The sequence below is a fragment of the Peromyscus californicus genome, unplaced genomic scaffold (assembly GCF_007827085.1).
Source record: "Peromyscus californicus insignis strain IS unplaced genomic scaffold, ASM782708v3 Scaffold_23__1_contigs__length_62951481, whole genome shotgun sequence".
NCBI classification, from domain to species: domain Eukaryota; kingdom Metazoa; phylum Chordata; class Mammalia; order Rodentia; family Cricetidae; genus Peromyscus; species Peromyscus californicus.
The window spans coordinates 17,336,681-17,350,724 of record NW_026294534.1 but is presented as its reverse complement, the minus strand read 5'-3'; the positions used below and the strand labels follow the sequence as shown (position 1 = coordinate 17,350,724).

General features: G+C 43.9%; 1 protein-coding gene across 2 annotated transcripts in view; it reads left to right on the top strand.

The window, feature by feature from the left end:
• Positions 1 to 14,044, top strand: part of Adam9 (ADAM metallopeptidase domain 9) — an 80,894-nt gene that overhangs the window by 56,371 nt on the left and 10,479 nt on the right. For both annotated transcript variants that reach the window (XM_052751856.1, XM_052751857.1), the window contains exons 16-18: positions 1,192 to 1,375; positions 8,856 to 8,936; positions 9,303 to 9,408. In XM_052751856.1, the coding sequence (XP_052607816.1) occupies positions 1,192 to 1,375; positions 8,856 to 8,936; positions 9,303 to 9,408 (371 nt within the window). The remainder of the gene's footprint in view (positions 1 to 1,191; positions 1,376 to 8,855; positions 8,937 to 9,302; positions 9,409 to 14,044) is intronic.

Sequence of the window (14,044 nt, the reverse complement as noted above, 5' to 3'; positions counted from 1 at the left end):
TAGTACAGACTGGAAGGCAGTTTGGTGGACTGAGCATACACCTTTTTCGTTTGTATTTTTGTAAAGGGCCGTGCTTTATAGCCTAGGCTGGCCTCAGACTTCTGACGTTGTCGGCATATACCGTCGTAGCCGACACACGTCCTTGTTTTTAGCCTTCTTTGTTTCACAGCCTCATGAGTATCTTGTTGAAGATGTTGAGACTACGTTTATCTAACTTAACATCCTGAGAAGCTTCTTGGAGAACTTTGACAGTACTGCAAGGCTAGTGCAAGGATTAAGAGTGTGCGTTAGAGCCGGGCAGTGGTGGCGCATGCCTTTAATCCCAGAATCTCTGTGAGTTCGAGGCCAGCCTAGTCTACAAAGCGAGCTCCAGGACAGTTAGGGCTGTCCAGAAACACCCTCCCCCCGCCCCCCAAAAAAGGTGCCTTGCAGTTCGAGTTTGTAAATTTGAATTCTGGTGTGACCACTTCAAGGCTCTCACTTTGGGCAGAATCCTTCACCTTCGCCCCTCTTCTCTCTCCGGTGAGATGCGGATAGCTGAGGCACCTCTTCCCAAGCGTTGCTTCGAGACCACGTGCACTGGGGGTGTTGTCCTAGCCCATCGGTCATAACGTTCGTCCTGCGCATCGTTCTCTCCTACCATCCTCTCATCCAGAGATGTCCCTTAGTTTTTCCTCCTGTGTGTGCCTGCACACGTGTGTATGTGCATATGTGTACATTCTCAACCATAAGTCACATGCTTTCTCTTAGGGAATACATAGACTGTATTCCCTTAAGGCTTTTGTTTGTTTGGTATGTGTTTACTTATTTGGCATTTATGTCTTATTTCCTATGCAGTCCTATTTATAAAACACCATATTTGTCAACAACTTGATAAGTTAGACTCTGCTGGGTCATAGACAGGGGCAGGAGTGGGCGAAGGACACACCTGGGTACTGTTTGCTGCTCTACCCGGTATGATGTTGGAAAGGTAACCTGTATTTTCTATGTACAAACAAAAACCACTTTAGAAATCATTTTAGCCGCAGCTAGCTTACCTCTTCCCTGCTGCTTCAGGAGACCCGGGTTGACTTTCTGTCGAGATCTCCTTCAGCCAAGAAACAGCAAACAGGACTACATATAAATATAAAAACTTCTCTTGGGTGTCCACTGGATGCATTTCATGTTTCCATTATTTCTCTTGCTCGACAGGAACGCTCTGTGTGGGAAGCTTCAGTGTGAGAACGTGCAGGAGATGCCAGTGTTCGGAATTGTGCCGGCGATCATTCAGACACCCAGTCGAGGCACCAAATGCTGGGGTGTGGACTTCCAGCTTGGTTCAGATGTCCCCGATCCAGGGATGGTGAATGAAGGCACAAAATGTGACGTTGGAAAGGTAACCTGTATTTTCTATGTACAAACAAAAACCACTTTAGAAATCATTATACAAAGTTGGTGGCTGGCTTCTTCCCTCTGGGAAAAAAAAAAGTTTGTATCGGAGCATTTTTAGAAAATCCAAAGCCACTGGGAAGAAGCTTGGGGACAGCTCTAATTGTGCCACCTCTGTTTCTTCCCAGGAGTCCTCTGATGTCTTCCATGTTGGAATACTCTGTACATGTTTCTTTGCCCTGTGAATGTGCTGAGATTGCTCTTACTGGGGAACTTAGGTGATTTCCCCAATTCTTGGGATGGGAGCTCGAGTTCCTAGATTTGTGTGTGTCTGTGCCTCTGGGTCAATAATGTCATGGTGCTCGCCCTGCCCATGTTCCTTGAGTCTACTGTGAGCCCAGGGTTTGCCAGCGTATGGCTTATAACCAGTGCTTCCGTGTGAGTGGGTGATCAGGGGCTTGTCCCCTCTAAAATGATTATTGCTGTGACAGAAAGAGGTGCTGACTGTCTAGGTTCAAAACCATAATCAACAAACCACGCCCCTCTCTTTTCTCAAGATTTAGCAAAAGAGATGGCGATTTTGTGTGTGTGTGTGTGTGCGTGTGTGTGCGTGTGTGTGTGTGTGTGTGCGTGTGTGTGTGTGTGTGTGTGTGTGTGTGTGTGTGTGTGTGTGTGTGTGTGATAGTTCTACTTGATTGGGATGTTGAGATACTTCTTTAAGTATTTCTTTAGAGTGCAACAGCCGTGGTTAATGAGCTGAGTATGTGTCACTTCTAGATGTATATTCAGAATGTATCTGCAAAGAATATAATCTTACAACATGTAGTGTTTGAAACTGTGCACTCGGGTCTTTCAAACTCTTAATGTGCTAAAGCTTTAGAGAAATAGTTAGGTCTGTAGGTCCATCCTGTTTTCATTTCTCATGTAAGTTTCTTTTGCCCTAAGAATGCTACATTAGTGTCAATTTCTTGGCAATTATATTTTAACGGTAGGTTATAGCTTTTATTAATGTAAGTGCCCCTTTGCTTAATGTTTTTATGCTCAATTTTCCTTTAATTGATATTATTACTGACTTTGTTCCTGATTAAATTGTATAATAGGGTTAAAAATCTTAAAATTGAACTCTAAAATGACATGTTAAGTATGTGCCTTGAGTGATTAGATATTATTTGCTCTCAAGTTTCTCTTTTGGGAGAGCTTTTTTAAGTTCTGAAATGTAGTTAGTCAGTGGCACAGCACAGAGATCCTCAGGTCTGTGTGGAGCTTTCCTGGTCTATAGTTCACTTATTTAACTAGTGCTAAAAGTGTCTATATTTGATCATTTGATCACTGTACTTCTTTGGCCCTTCTGTAGGATAGTTTGCTACAAGAGTTGTTTTTTTTTTTTTTTTTAAATTAAGGGATATGTACATTTATTTCCTTAATTTTTTACTTTTGCACATGCATATTTAAATTTTGATAGGAACTGCCAGTTTACCTTTTCTGTAGTGTGGTAACATTTTACACATCACTAATAATAGTCTGTGAGATGTCTTTAGGACAACGTTTGTGCGAATGCCAGTCCTTTTTCTAAAGTTAGTTTCTAGAGCAGACCTCCGTGTGGCTTCTTCAGAAACCTTTGGTTTGGTCAGTTCTCCCTCCCGCCCTCCCACCCTCCTTCCTCCATTCCAGTTTAAACCTGGTCCGCTCTTTCACATCACGTATCTTCTCTCTCCCCACCTAAGGCATCTTCACTCCCTGCCATGGCCCCTTTCTCACTTTGGGTCTCGGTAGACATCTGGTTCACAAACAGATCTAAAAACTTGAAGCTGCGATGCACATATCAGAAGAGGAAACACTTGTGTTGGGGTCAGAGTCACCTCTCAGAATATTTCCAGTTCTATCCATTCATCTGCAAATTTCATCTCTCTTTACAGCTGCATAAAATCTCATTTTTGTTTGTTAGTCTGTGTGGTATCTGGTAAGGTCATTGTTGCCCTGTTACAGAGCTGGATCATGTGATACGTGTGATAGATCTGTTTCTAGCTTTTTGAGGAACTTGCACACTGGTTTCCATAGTGGCTGCATTAGTTTGCATTTCCACCAGCAGTGAATAGGGGTTCCCCTTTTTCCACATTCATGCTGGTATTTGCTGTCATTTTTAATCTTAGCCATTTTGACTGGGGTAAGGTGAAATCTCAACGTAGTTTTGCTGTACATTTCCCTGGTGCTAAGGATATTGAACATACAAATACATTTCCCAGCCATTGTATCATATCAGTTGTTTAGTTCTATGTCCCATTTTGATCTGGTTATTTGTTCTCTTTCATTTTTTGAGTACTTTATATATTCTAGATACCAACCCTCCATTGGATGTAGAGCTGATAAAGTTTTTTTCCTGTTCTGCAGGCTGCCTTTTCTGTCCAGTGATGGTGTCCGTCGCTATACAGAACCTTTGAAGTTTCTTGGGGTCTACTCTGCCACTTGCTGGTTTTAATGCCTGTACATCCGGGGTCCTGTTCAGAAAGTCTTTTCCTTTGCCTATGAATTCAAGTGCATTGAAGAAATTCCCATTTCCTGTCTGTCAGTTTCAGAGGATCGGGTCTTACAATGATGTTTTGATTCATTTGGAGTTGAGCGTTGTGTGGGGTGCTTTCTGAACGTAGGCACTTAGAGCTGTGAACTTCTGTCTTAGGATTGCCGTCATTTATGTCCGCAGGGCTGGCGTGCTGTGGTGCCCTTTGCATTTGATCCTGTTTCTAGTTTCCTTCTTGATGTGTTCAAGGACCATTCAGTGTCAGTAGTGTTTCCTTTAAACTCCCCTAGTCCGTGTGTGTTCTGGGGTTTCCTTGCTGTTGATAAATCACAATCCTACTCCTTTGTGATTAGATGGATGATGAGGAATTGTTTCCTCTTCAGGCTTTGTTTGTGTCCTAATGTACGAGACAGTTGAGAAAAAGTTGCCTGGGCTGCTGAAAGCCTGTGTGATCTGCAGTGCTGGGATGGGCTGTCTCACGATGTCTGTTACATTCATTTATTCCATCACGCCATTTAATTCGGGTACCTCTCTGTGTATTTTTGGTTGGGATGACCTGTCAGTTGGCGAGAGTGGAATATTGAAGTCGTCACTACTATTGTTTCGGGGGGGTCAATCTGGAACCTTACATATGTTGTTTTTGTTGGATGTAATTGGGCACACCTGTGTTTGGGACAGCGTTTAGAACCCCAGTATCCTCTTGACGGCATGTCCCTCTAGTCAGTACGCAGTGGGCTTCTTTATCTCTCTCACTAGTTGGCTGGAAGTCTGTTTTTTCAGGTACTAGAACAGACAACTGCATGTTGATTATGTCCATCTCCTTGAAATTCTCTTTTCCTTTTGGCCTGCAGTGATGTCTGTTTGTTGTGGTGATGTTGTTCCTGGGAGGTAGGAAATAGATGGTTCCTGCTTCATGCTCTACTCATGTGTGTCTTTTGGTTGGGGATGTTGGGATCATTAACATTCAGAGTCATTATTGAAAGGTGTATATTGATTCCTGCCATTTGGTTGGTTTTATAGTGTTTGGTTTTCGCCTCTTCCTCTCTTGCTTACTTATTATTCTAGTGTGGTTTTTTATTTTTTATGGTATGTGCTTGCATGCATATGTGCGCGTGCACGCGCGCGCGCACGTGTGCGTGTGTGCGTGTGTGTGTGTGTGTGTGTGTGTGTGTGTGTGTGTGTGTGTGTGTGTGTGCGTTTGCAGCTGGGCTGGACAGCTCAGCCTGCTGCCCATTTTCCTGTAGGGAACAGTTTACATACAGACCCTGTTTCTTACAGAATAACAGCTTACTTTGTATTCTTGTCACTGTCTTTTACGAGTTCCTGGTGAGGCTTCTAATCCACCATCTTACCCAGAAGTCATACATCAGTTGTTCAATTCTTTGCATTGTGAAGTGAGAAAACACTTCATTTTGCTTAAGTCTGTATTGAACATCTTTCTGTCTTTATTAGGGACATGAATCTTTTTTTCACCCTCGAGAGTCTATGTTCATAAAGTTACCTATCTGGTCTAAAAATCTGCCAATTTTTAGGTCTTTTCCTATATAAAGGATATTAACGGTTACTCAGTATGGTGTTTGAATGGGAATGTCCCTCATAGGCTCATATATTTGAGTGTTTGGTCCCCAGTTGGTGGAACTGTTTGGGAAGACTAGGAGGTGTGGCCTTGTTGAAGGAGGTGTGTCTCTGGGGGTGGGCTTTGAGGTTTCAAAAAGCCCTGCCATTGTGGAGAGCCAAATGGACCCAGGGCTTTCTCAGAGGCCCCATGAAAGGACAAAAGGCGCTTAGTTCTGTGTCCTTGCCTGGGGTGGGGGTTGGGGGAGGTAGGATAGACTTGGAAGGGTGGGGCCCGGGCTTTGAAGTAGTTAATGTTTCAGTTCCTGGGAACTTGGCTTTTCCCCTTAGAGAGACAGGAGTTATCAGTACAGTGGCTGATGTGTGCTCGTGATGTACTTGAGATATATCTTGTGTTTCTCTTATGCGACATTGTTTGACAAGCTTCCTGCTGCTGACTGTGTCCCATTATATGACAGTTTTCTGCTGACTTTATCCCATCTCCCCCCTAAAAGCAGTATTTCTTAATAAGCTTACTTGTCATAAGCCATCAGCTTATGTGAGGCCTACCGGGCCCAGCTTTCTGCCCTTTTTCTCTTCTTATCCCTGGCTCTCCCCATTAGGGGGCCCTGCCACTGAAAGCCACCTGGTTCAGGTCACACGATTCCCAGCTTGCTCTGTCTGTCTGTCTGTCTCTGTCTCTGTCTCTGTCTGTCTCCCTCCCTCTCTCTCTCTCTCTCTCTCTCTCTCTCTCTCTCTCTCTGTCTTTGTCTCTGCCTTGTACTTGTGCATTGAGATGTTAGCTCTCAGCTACTACCCCAGAGCCCTGGTTGCCTGCATGCTGCCAGGCTCCCTGTCATGATGCTCATGGACTCCCTCTGAAACTGGAAACCCCAATGAATTCTTTTTTTCCTAAGTTGCCTTGGTCATGGTCTCTTTACAGCCACAGATCAGTAATGAAGACGCCTGGTTTGTCTGCTAATGAAATGATCTGTCATTGGTGTTTTACCTTAAACATTGGAATTTAAGGTCTGGTCACAATGGCAAGCTTTTTCTAGGGTATTCATTCCAGTTTGGTTCCATGCATTCCACAAGATAAACCTCCTGTAAGAATATAGTTTGTGCAAGATTTGGGGCTTTCCTGTGCCTTAAAGTCAATCTGCTGGCTGTGGTGTCTACCTCTGTGACCGACTCTGAAGCGGCCAATAGAAATCTCTATCTGAGAGTCTGGGAGATGAGCGACTTTCCTCTAGAATTTTCTGTACTTCTTGGAGTTTTAATCGTATAACTGTATTTCCCATTTTAAAATGAACTGACCATTGTTGGAGAGAATAGTATGAAGAGATCCCGTGACTCGTAGGTGAAACTCTGTCAAGCCTGCGCACCATTCCCGAGCTCCGTGAGATTTAGCATTGGAAACAGATCATAAGAAAGTTCAGCAGAGACATGAACGGAATGGATTGGAATGCAAAGCAAGAGCATGGCTGACCAGCCTCAGGACCCCCTGTCCCTTGGATAGGCTGACCAGCCTCAGGACCCCCTGTCCCTTGGATAGGCTGACCAGCCTCAGGACCCCCTGTCCCTTGGATAGGCTGACCAGCCTCAGGACCCCCTGTCCCTTGGATAGGCTGACCAGCCTCAGGACCCCCTGTCCCTTGGATAGGCTGACCAGCCTCAGGACCCCCTGTCCCTTGGATAGGCTGACCAGCCTCAGGACCCCCTTGTCACTTGCATTTTATCCTTTTCAAACACATCTTCTCCAATGTGGCAAACTATATTTTTAAAAGCAACTTTTGTTTTTATTTTATGTGTATGGATGTTTTGTGTTCATGTATGCCCGGGCACCATGTGGATGCCTGGTGGCTTCAGGGTTAGAAGGGATTGGGATTACCTACTGTTGTGAGCTCTCATGTAGGAGCTGGGAGTTGAACCTGTATCCTCTGGAAGAGTGGCCAGTGCTCTTAACCATGGAGGCACCTCTCTAGCCCCTTGTGTATTTTTTTTTTAGAATAGTAAAAGTAGCTTGATATTTTACTATACTATGTAATATATTTTCAGGGATAATTCTTTTTGAAATCTATTTCAGTATTTAGGGTTTTTTGTCTATTTTTATATTTGTTATGAGCTAGAATTTCTAGAACCTTATAAAATTATAATGATTTATTTCCCATTTGTCCTAGAAATTCCTCTATCATTTTGTTATTAGTCATGATATTAAAAATAGAAGATAGCTTTTATTATAAAATAAGATATTCTTTTATTTATTTTTAAATTATTTGTTTGTTTATTTGTTTTTGGAGACAGGGTTTCTCTGTGTAGTTTTGGTGCCTTCTTGGATCTCGATCTGTAGACCAGGCTGTCTCTGCCTCCTGAGTGCTGGGATTAAAGGGGTATGCCACCGCCACCTGACCTATTTTTAATTTTTTAATTGGAACTATTTCTAGGTTTATCAGCAACTCTCCATGCCATTTTGTTTTTGTCTTTGTTTTTGTTTTGTTTTTTGAGCAAGGGTTTCACTGGAGAGCCTATTTTGACCTCAAACTCATGGTCCTCCTGCCTCAGCCCCCCAAGCGTTGGGGGTTACAGATGTGCGCTATCATACCCAGCATGTGGTTTTCTCCGATTTGAAAAAAATTCCTTTGTGAATGTTTTCCTAAGGCCTTCATTTCTATACTCATATCAAAAGATAGACTGTAATTTAATCATTCTTCTTGGCCTTCATATAATCTTTGTCTTTTTAATCATTCATTCTATGTTACTTAGTTAATGTCACTCATTTTCTACATTAAAATGTGTATAATATTGGAATTAACCGTGCCTTGAAAGTTTGAAGAATTCCCCGAAGATGGGTCCAGCAAGCAAGATGACTCAGCGGGTAAAGATGCCTGCTGTCAGCCTGATGGCCTGAACCCGTCCTCGGGACAGAACCAGCCAGAAGTTGGCCCTTGACTCACACACACACATTGTCATGCGCTTGTACGAATATTCACATGGGCTTGCCCGTACCTGTATGCATGTTGGCATTCGCATGCACGTGTGCGCGCGCGCGCACACACACACACACACACACACACACACACACACACACACACACCAAATCAAAATATAATGAGAAATTAAAAATAAGAATCCCTCAGTGAAATAATCATGATGCTGATCTTTTCCCCCTGATATTAGTTTGTTTTGTTTTTTTTGAGACATGGTTTCTCTGTGTAGCCCTGGTTGTCCTAGAACTCACTCTGTAGACCAGGCTGGCCTCAAACTCGCAGAGATCCACCTGCCTCTGCCTCACAGAGATCTACCTGCCTCTGCCTTCCGAGTGCTGGGATTAAAGGCGTGCGCCACCATGGCTCTGGTATTCTTTTTAACGTGTCCAGTTTTTCTGTACACCACTTAATTCTTTGCTTATTTTTTTCAGATTTGTAGGAATTTCCAGTGTGTAAATGCTTCTGTCCTGAATTATGACTGTGACATTCAGGAAAAATGTCACGGCCATGGGGTAAGCGGTGTCCCCTTTGGTTTGTTCCTAGTGGTAGTGCTGAGGTGACAATCCCAATGAGGATTAGATGAGAATTCCCACAGTTTCAAGGTAGATCTTGGGAGAATTTGTTGACAGATGTTTCATTGCGCACACACACACACACACACACACACACACACACACACACACTTGCTGGGTGTGGTGGTGCATGTCCACGGAGTGGGTTCCAATCTAGCCAGCGCTGCACAGTGAGAGCCTGTCTGGTGGGGGGGGGGGGGCGGGGCGGGTAATGAGTTTGTATGAATTTATTCTTCTTAGTTCCCATTCCGTAGTTGATTCAGAGCACACTCACAATTAACTCGTGCTGTTTTGCCTGTTTTAAAGGTGTGTAACAGCAATAAGAACTGTCACTGTGAAAATGGCTGGGCTCCCCCACACTGTGAAACCAAAGGCTATGGAGGAAGCGTGGACAGCGGGCCCACGTACAACGGCAAGTACACCGGAGGGCGTTGGTGCGGCCTGCCGCTGCCCCGGGCACGAGCTGGCATCCTTGTCCCTTTCTTCACTCGCCTCATCTGCTGCGCGTTGAAATTGCGTTCATTCTGCTTCCTGTTTTGCTCGCAGACATTTCTGGGGTTTAGTTTAGTAAACCCTTTCCTCTCAGGTTTTTGCCTGTCCTTAGAGACTAGCGCTTCTCCAGCTCTCCTGTCGCCTTGCTTCCTGCTGTGCGCGCCCAGATCACACCAGAGGTCGCTGGTGCTCTCCTTGCAGCTCTTGCTATACACGTCCTGCTCTCAGCTCAGAGCCTCCCCATAGCGGTTCGGGTGGGCCCAAGGTCTGTAGCATGACACAGATGTGCCCAGCATGGATCCCCTCAGCTTAGCTTCCAGCCACACTTCACTGTGCTCCGGCAAGAAGTGATCCTGATCCCTTCATTACCTCTGGGCCCATTGTTACTCACGTTGTAGTTTCTTATTTCTGGTAGGTGTGTTCCCTACCTGCCCCAATCTCAGTGAGTCGGCTCCTCCTCTGTTCTCCTGGTACCGCTACACAAACCACATGCCACTGTGATTGCTTTTAAAGAGCACCTCATTTTTATTTTCCTGGGGAGAAGATAAGCCGTCTTTTCTTGGGCGAGCGCTTAGTGGAGTGACTGGCTCGTAGGTGCGTGTTTAGTATTGCCAGAGATTGCCAGATCTTCCCAAAGTGGCTGCAGGAGTCCAACCCTGTCTGCAGCTGTGGCTCGTGACCAAAGGCTGTTTGGAAAATCTCCGTGGTTCATTTATCCAGCGTCACTCAAAGTAGTTGGTCCTGCTCTGACTCATTGTCAGGTGCATGTCGCTGTTAGCCTCACATCCTCAGCAAAAAGACATGACATCATCTCATACATCATCATAAGAGGTAGGGCGAGCACAGGCAGTGAGATGTTTTGGAAAGAAAAAACCCATGTTCATGTAATACTTATGGTACATTGTAACGGTTCTGCTTTACTACTAGTTACTGTTAGCCTCTTACAATGCCGTTGTGTAAGTAGACTTTGCCACAGGTGTGTATATATGGTCAGCACAGTTGGTGCTGGGTACTGGCTGTGTCCCCTGAGGGGCTGTGGAGCCTCTAACATTAGTTAGGGCCAGTGTTTGCCACCAAAGCCATTCTTGACACACACGGTGATGTTCGGTTGTGCTTTTATATTACATTCTCCTGGTTACTAAGGATGTGGAACATCTTTTCATGTGCATATTTTCAGTAACACATCTTATTTATTAATGTCTCTGTTCAATGTTTTTCCCCAAGTTTTTCCTTTTTCAAATGTAACAGTTCCTTGTATATTGTGAATACAAATCCTTCATCAAATATATGCTTTGTATATGTATTTTATTTTTAAAATTTTTTTATATAGATTTTTTTAAAATTAAAAGTTTTTATTTTTATTTAGCGTGTGTGCACCTGAGTGTGCACGCACGCGCACATGCGTGGCACAACACGTGTGGAAACTCTCTCCTTCCAGTATGTGCGTCCTGGGGATTGAACTTGGTTGTCAGGCTTGATGTAAGTTCCTTCCCCTGCTGACCCACCTCCCCGGCCCTTTTTTAAAATTAAAATCTATTTAATGTAATTTAGTTTGTGTGGCTGAATGTGCCAAACCATGTGAGTGTGAAGGTCAGAAAACAACATGTTTGAGTAGGTTTTCCCACTGTGTGGGTACCTGGACTCCAACTCGGGTCATCAGGTGTGGCAGGAAACATGCCTTTGCTCAGTGACTCATCTCTCTGACTCAAAGAAGGATGCTCCCCCTGTTGGGGACAGGCAGGGATACTCACCACTACACTAACAAGGAAGTGACTGATTGATTTTTTTTTTAGTAGTAGTAGATAGTGGTTACATATTAATGAGTGTCACCATGACGTCTCCAACCATGCGTATTTCAGACTTTGCTTGCATTTAATACCTTGTCTCCTGACTGCCCTTTCTTACTCTGCCCTCTTTCTTGCCTTATTCCATTTTCTTTTCATTTATTTTTTCTCATCTGCCCTCAGAACATTAGCTTTTAAAAAACATAGTCTATGTATGAGATAAAACATTTGAAGCTAGTTTTTCTGTTTGCCTTATTTTGATTAACACAAATGATTTCTAATTTTCTTTTCCTTTTATAAAAAGTTATTTTTATTTTATACGCATTGGTGGTTTTGCCTTCGTGTATGTCTGTGTGAACTGGAGCCACAGTTGTGAGCTGCTATGTGGATGCTGGGAATTGAACCTGGGTCCTCTGGAAGAGCAGCCAGTGCTCTTAACCACTGAGCCATCTCTCTGGCCCCTAATTTTATTTTCTTACAAATGACAAAATTTCTTTTTTCTTTATGGCTGAATAATACTCCATTGTTTATATTTATATAATTATATTTATTTATTCACTGACAGGCACTTAAGTTGGTTGTATATCTTAACACAGTGAAACCACTGAACTAGACTACTCTGGGAAGAAAGAAAGGTTTATTGGGGGATCACACTTCCAGGTTGTCTGTTGAGTAGAGAGGATAACAGTGGGTGGGAAAAGCCTCGCCAGTTTTAAGGGGACAGGTAGTGTGTGTGTGTATGTGGGGGAGGGGTGGGGCAGCGGTAAGCAGGTGCGAACCAGAACAGCCTCGGAGTTAGAGCAGCTAGAGGTGGGTGTGTGGGCCAGAACGGCCTGGGAGTTAGAGTAGCTAGAGGTGAGGTGTGGGCCAGAACAGCCTGGGAGTTAGTATGAGGACTTTGATCTGTTGCAGACTTGTCTGGGTTAATGGGGACATAGATGCTCTTTGCTGGAGGTCGTTGACTGTAGATGGCAGGTAGGGGAAATAATGGCCTTTCCTGACAAACAGAAACTCACTTCGTGAGATTTCTGAGGAATGCTGACTTGAGGTTTCTACTTGCTCAGTAGCAATCCTTCTGTTTTTCCCTGGTCAGGGTTCTGCTGTCATTTAGGACATTATCAGTGGCACTGTCATTTAAGACAGGGCCTGCTTTGGACCTTGTGAATAATGCCACAGTAAACATGGATATGCATGTATCTCTGCTATGACCTCAGTTCTTTTGGATAGATCCTTAGGAGGAGTGCAGCTTGATTGCCTACTTACTCTGATTTTAGGCTTTTAAGAAGATTTCCACCAACAGCTTACAGTGTCCTTTTTCCTGTCCTTCATCCCCAGGAGCATTCCGTGTTTCCTCTGAGTCATCGTTGTGACTGGGGTGAGGCAGAATCTTAGGGGAGTTTTGATTTGTACTTCCCCAGTGACTCTTGAAAAGGGTTTGAGTTCATCTGCCTGTTCATGGATGGGATCACTGTTTTTGTGTTTTCAGTATTTGAACCTGTCTGTCCCCATCATGCGATCTGCAGTCTGCCTACGTACTGTGTTATGTAGAGGCTTTCTACTTTGATGCCATCCTACTGATTAGTTCGTACTTTTATTTCCTGAGTTATGGATTCCTAACTAATGAGGACATCTCCATGCTAGTATCTTGGAGTTCTCTCTGTGTTTCCCTCTAATAACCTCACAGAGTCGGGTCTTACATGAAGCCCTTGATCCTTTGTGAGTTGTCTGGTAGAGGCCAGGGACAGGGTGTGTGTGCAAACATCCACTTTCCCACACTGTTTGCGGAAGCGGCTGTCTGTCTCCTCCATCCAGATTCAGTTCGTTCTCTCTGTGTGGCTTTGCTTTGTGACCCCCTGTTAGCTGATGTGCCCGTTGTCATGCCAACATTACGGAGTTTTTGTTACTATGGGTATTTTGAAATTGAGTACCTGTGACGCGCTGTTCATTTTGCTTAGAATGGCTTTGCCTGTTTGAGGCCTGTTGTGTTTACAAATGAGTTTTCAGATGTTTTTCCGTTTCTGTGAAGGGTGGCACTGTGATTGAGCCTCAGGTGACTTTGGTAATAGGTTATTTTAACAGCCCGTGAGCATGTGGGGTGTCTTTTTTCACTTTCTTAGATTCGTCATTTTCATTGTAGAGGTTTTTACCTTCTTGGTTTGTTCTATGCCTTGATTCTTGTTGTTTGTTTTGTTTTGGGGCTACTATGAATGGGATCATTTCCCTGATTTGCTTTTACTCTGGTGTAGTTTTTTGTTGTTGTTTGTTTGTTTGTTTGTTTTCCACGTATTAGATTTTCACTTAAAAGTATATAATGGGCCGGGCGGTGGTGGCTCACGCCTTTAATCCCAGCACTCGGGAGGCAGAGGCAGGCGGATCTCTGTGAGTTCGAGGCCAGCCCGGTCTCCAAAGCGAGTTCCAGGAAAGGCGCAAAACTACACAGAGAAACCCTGTCTCGAAAAACCAAAAAAAAAAAAAAAAGTATATAATGGTCCAGCTAAATGTAAAAAATCAGTTCTAAGAGTATATGGTGGCATCTTTGGGAGTTTGTGGTATAGATAATCACACCTGCATGCAGGAGTAGTTGAACTTCTTCCGTTCCTCTTAGTGATTTTTATTTCTGTTTCTTGACTGGTTTCTCTTGCAAGTTTTCAGTACCACAGTAAATAAGAAGGCCGAAGGCTGAGTGGGCACCTTTGTCATAGCGCTGATTTTAGAGGAGAGGCTTTCTGGTTTTCGTCTTTAATAATCTTGGCTGTGGTCAGTATAGCGTTT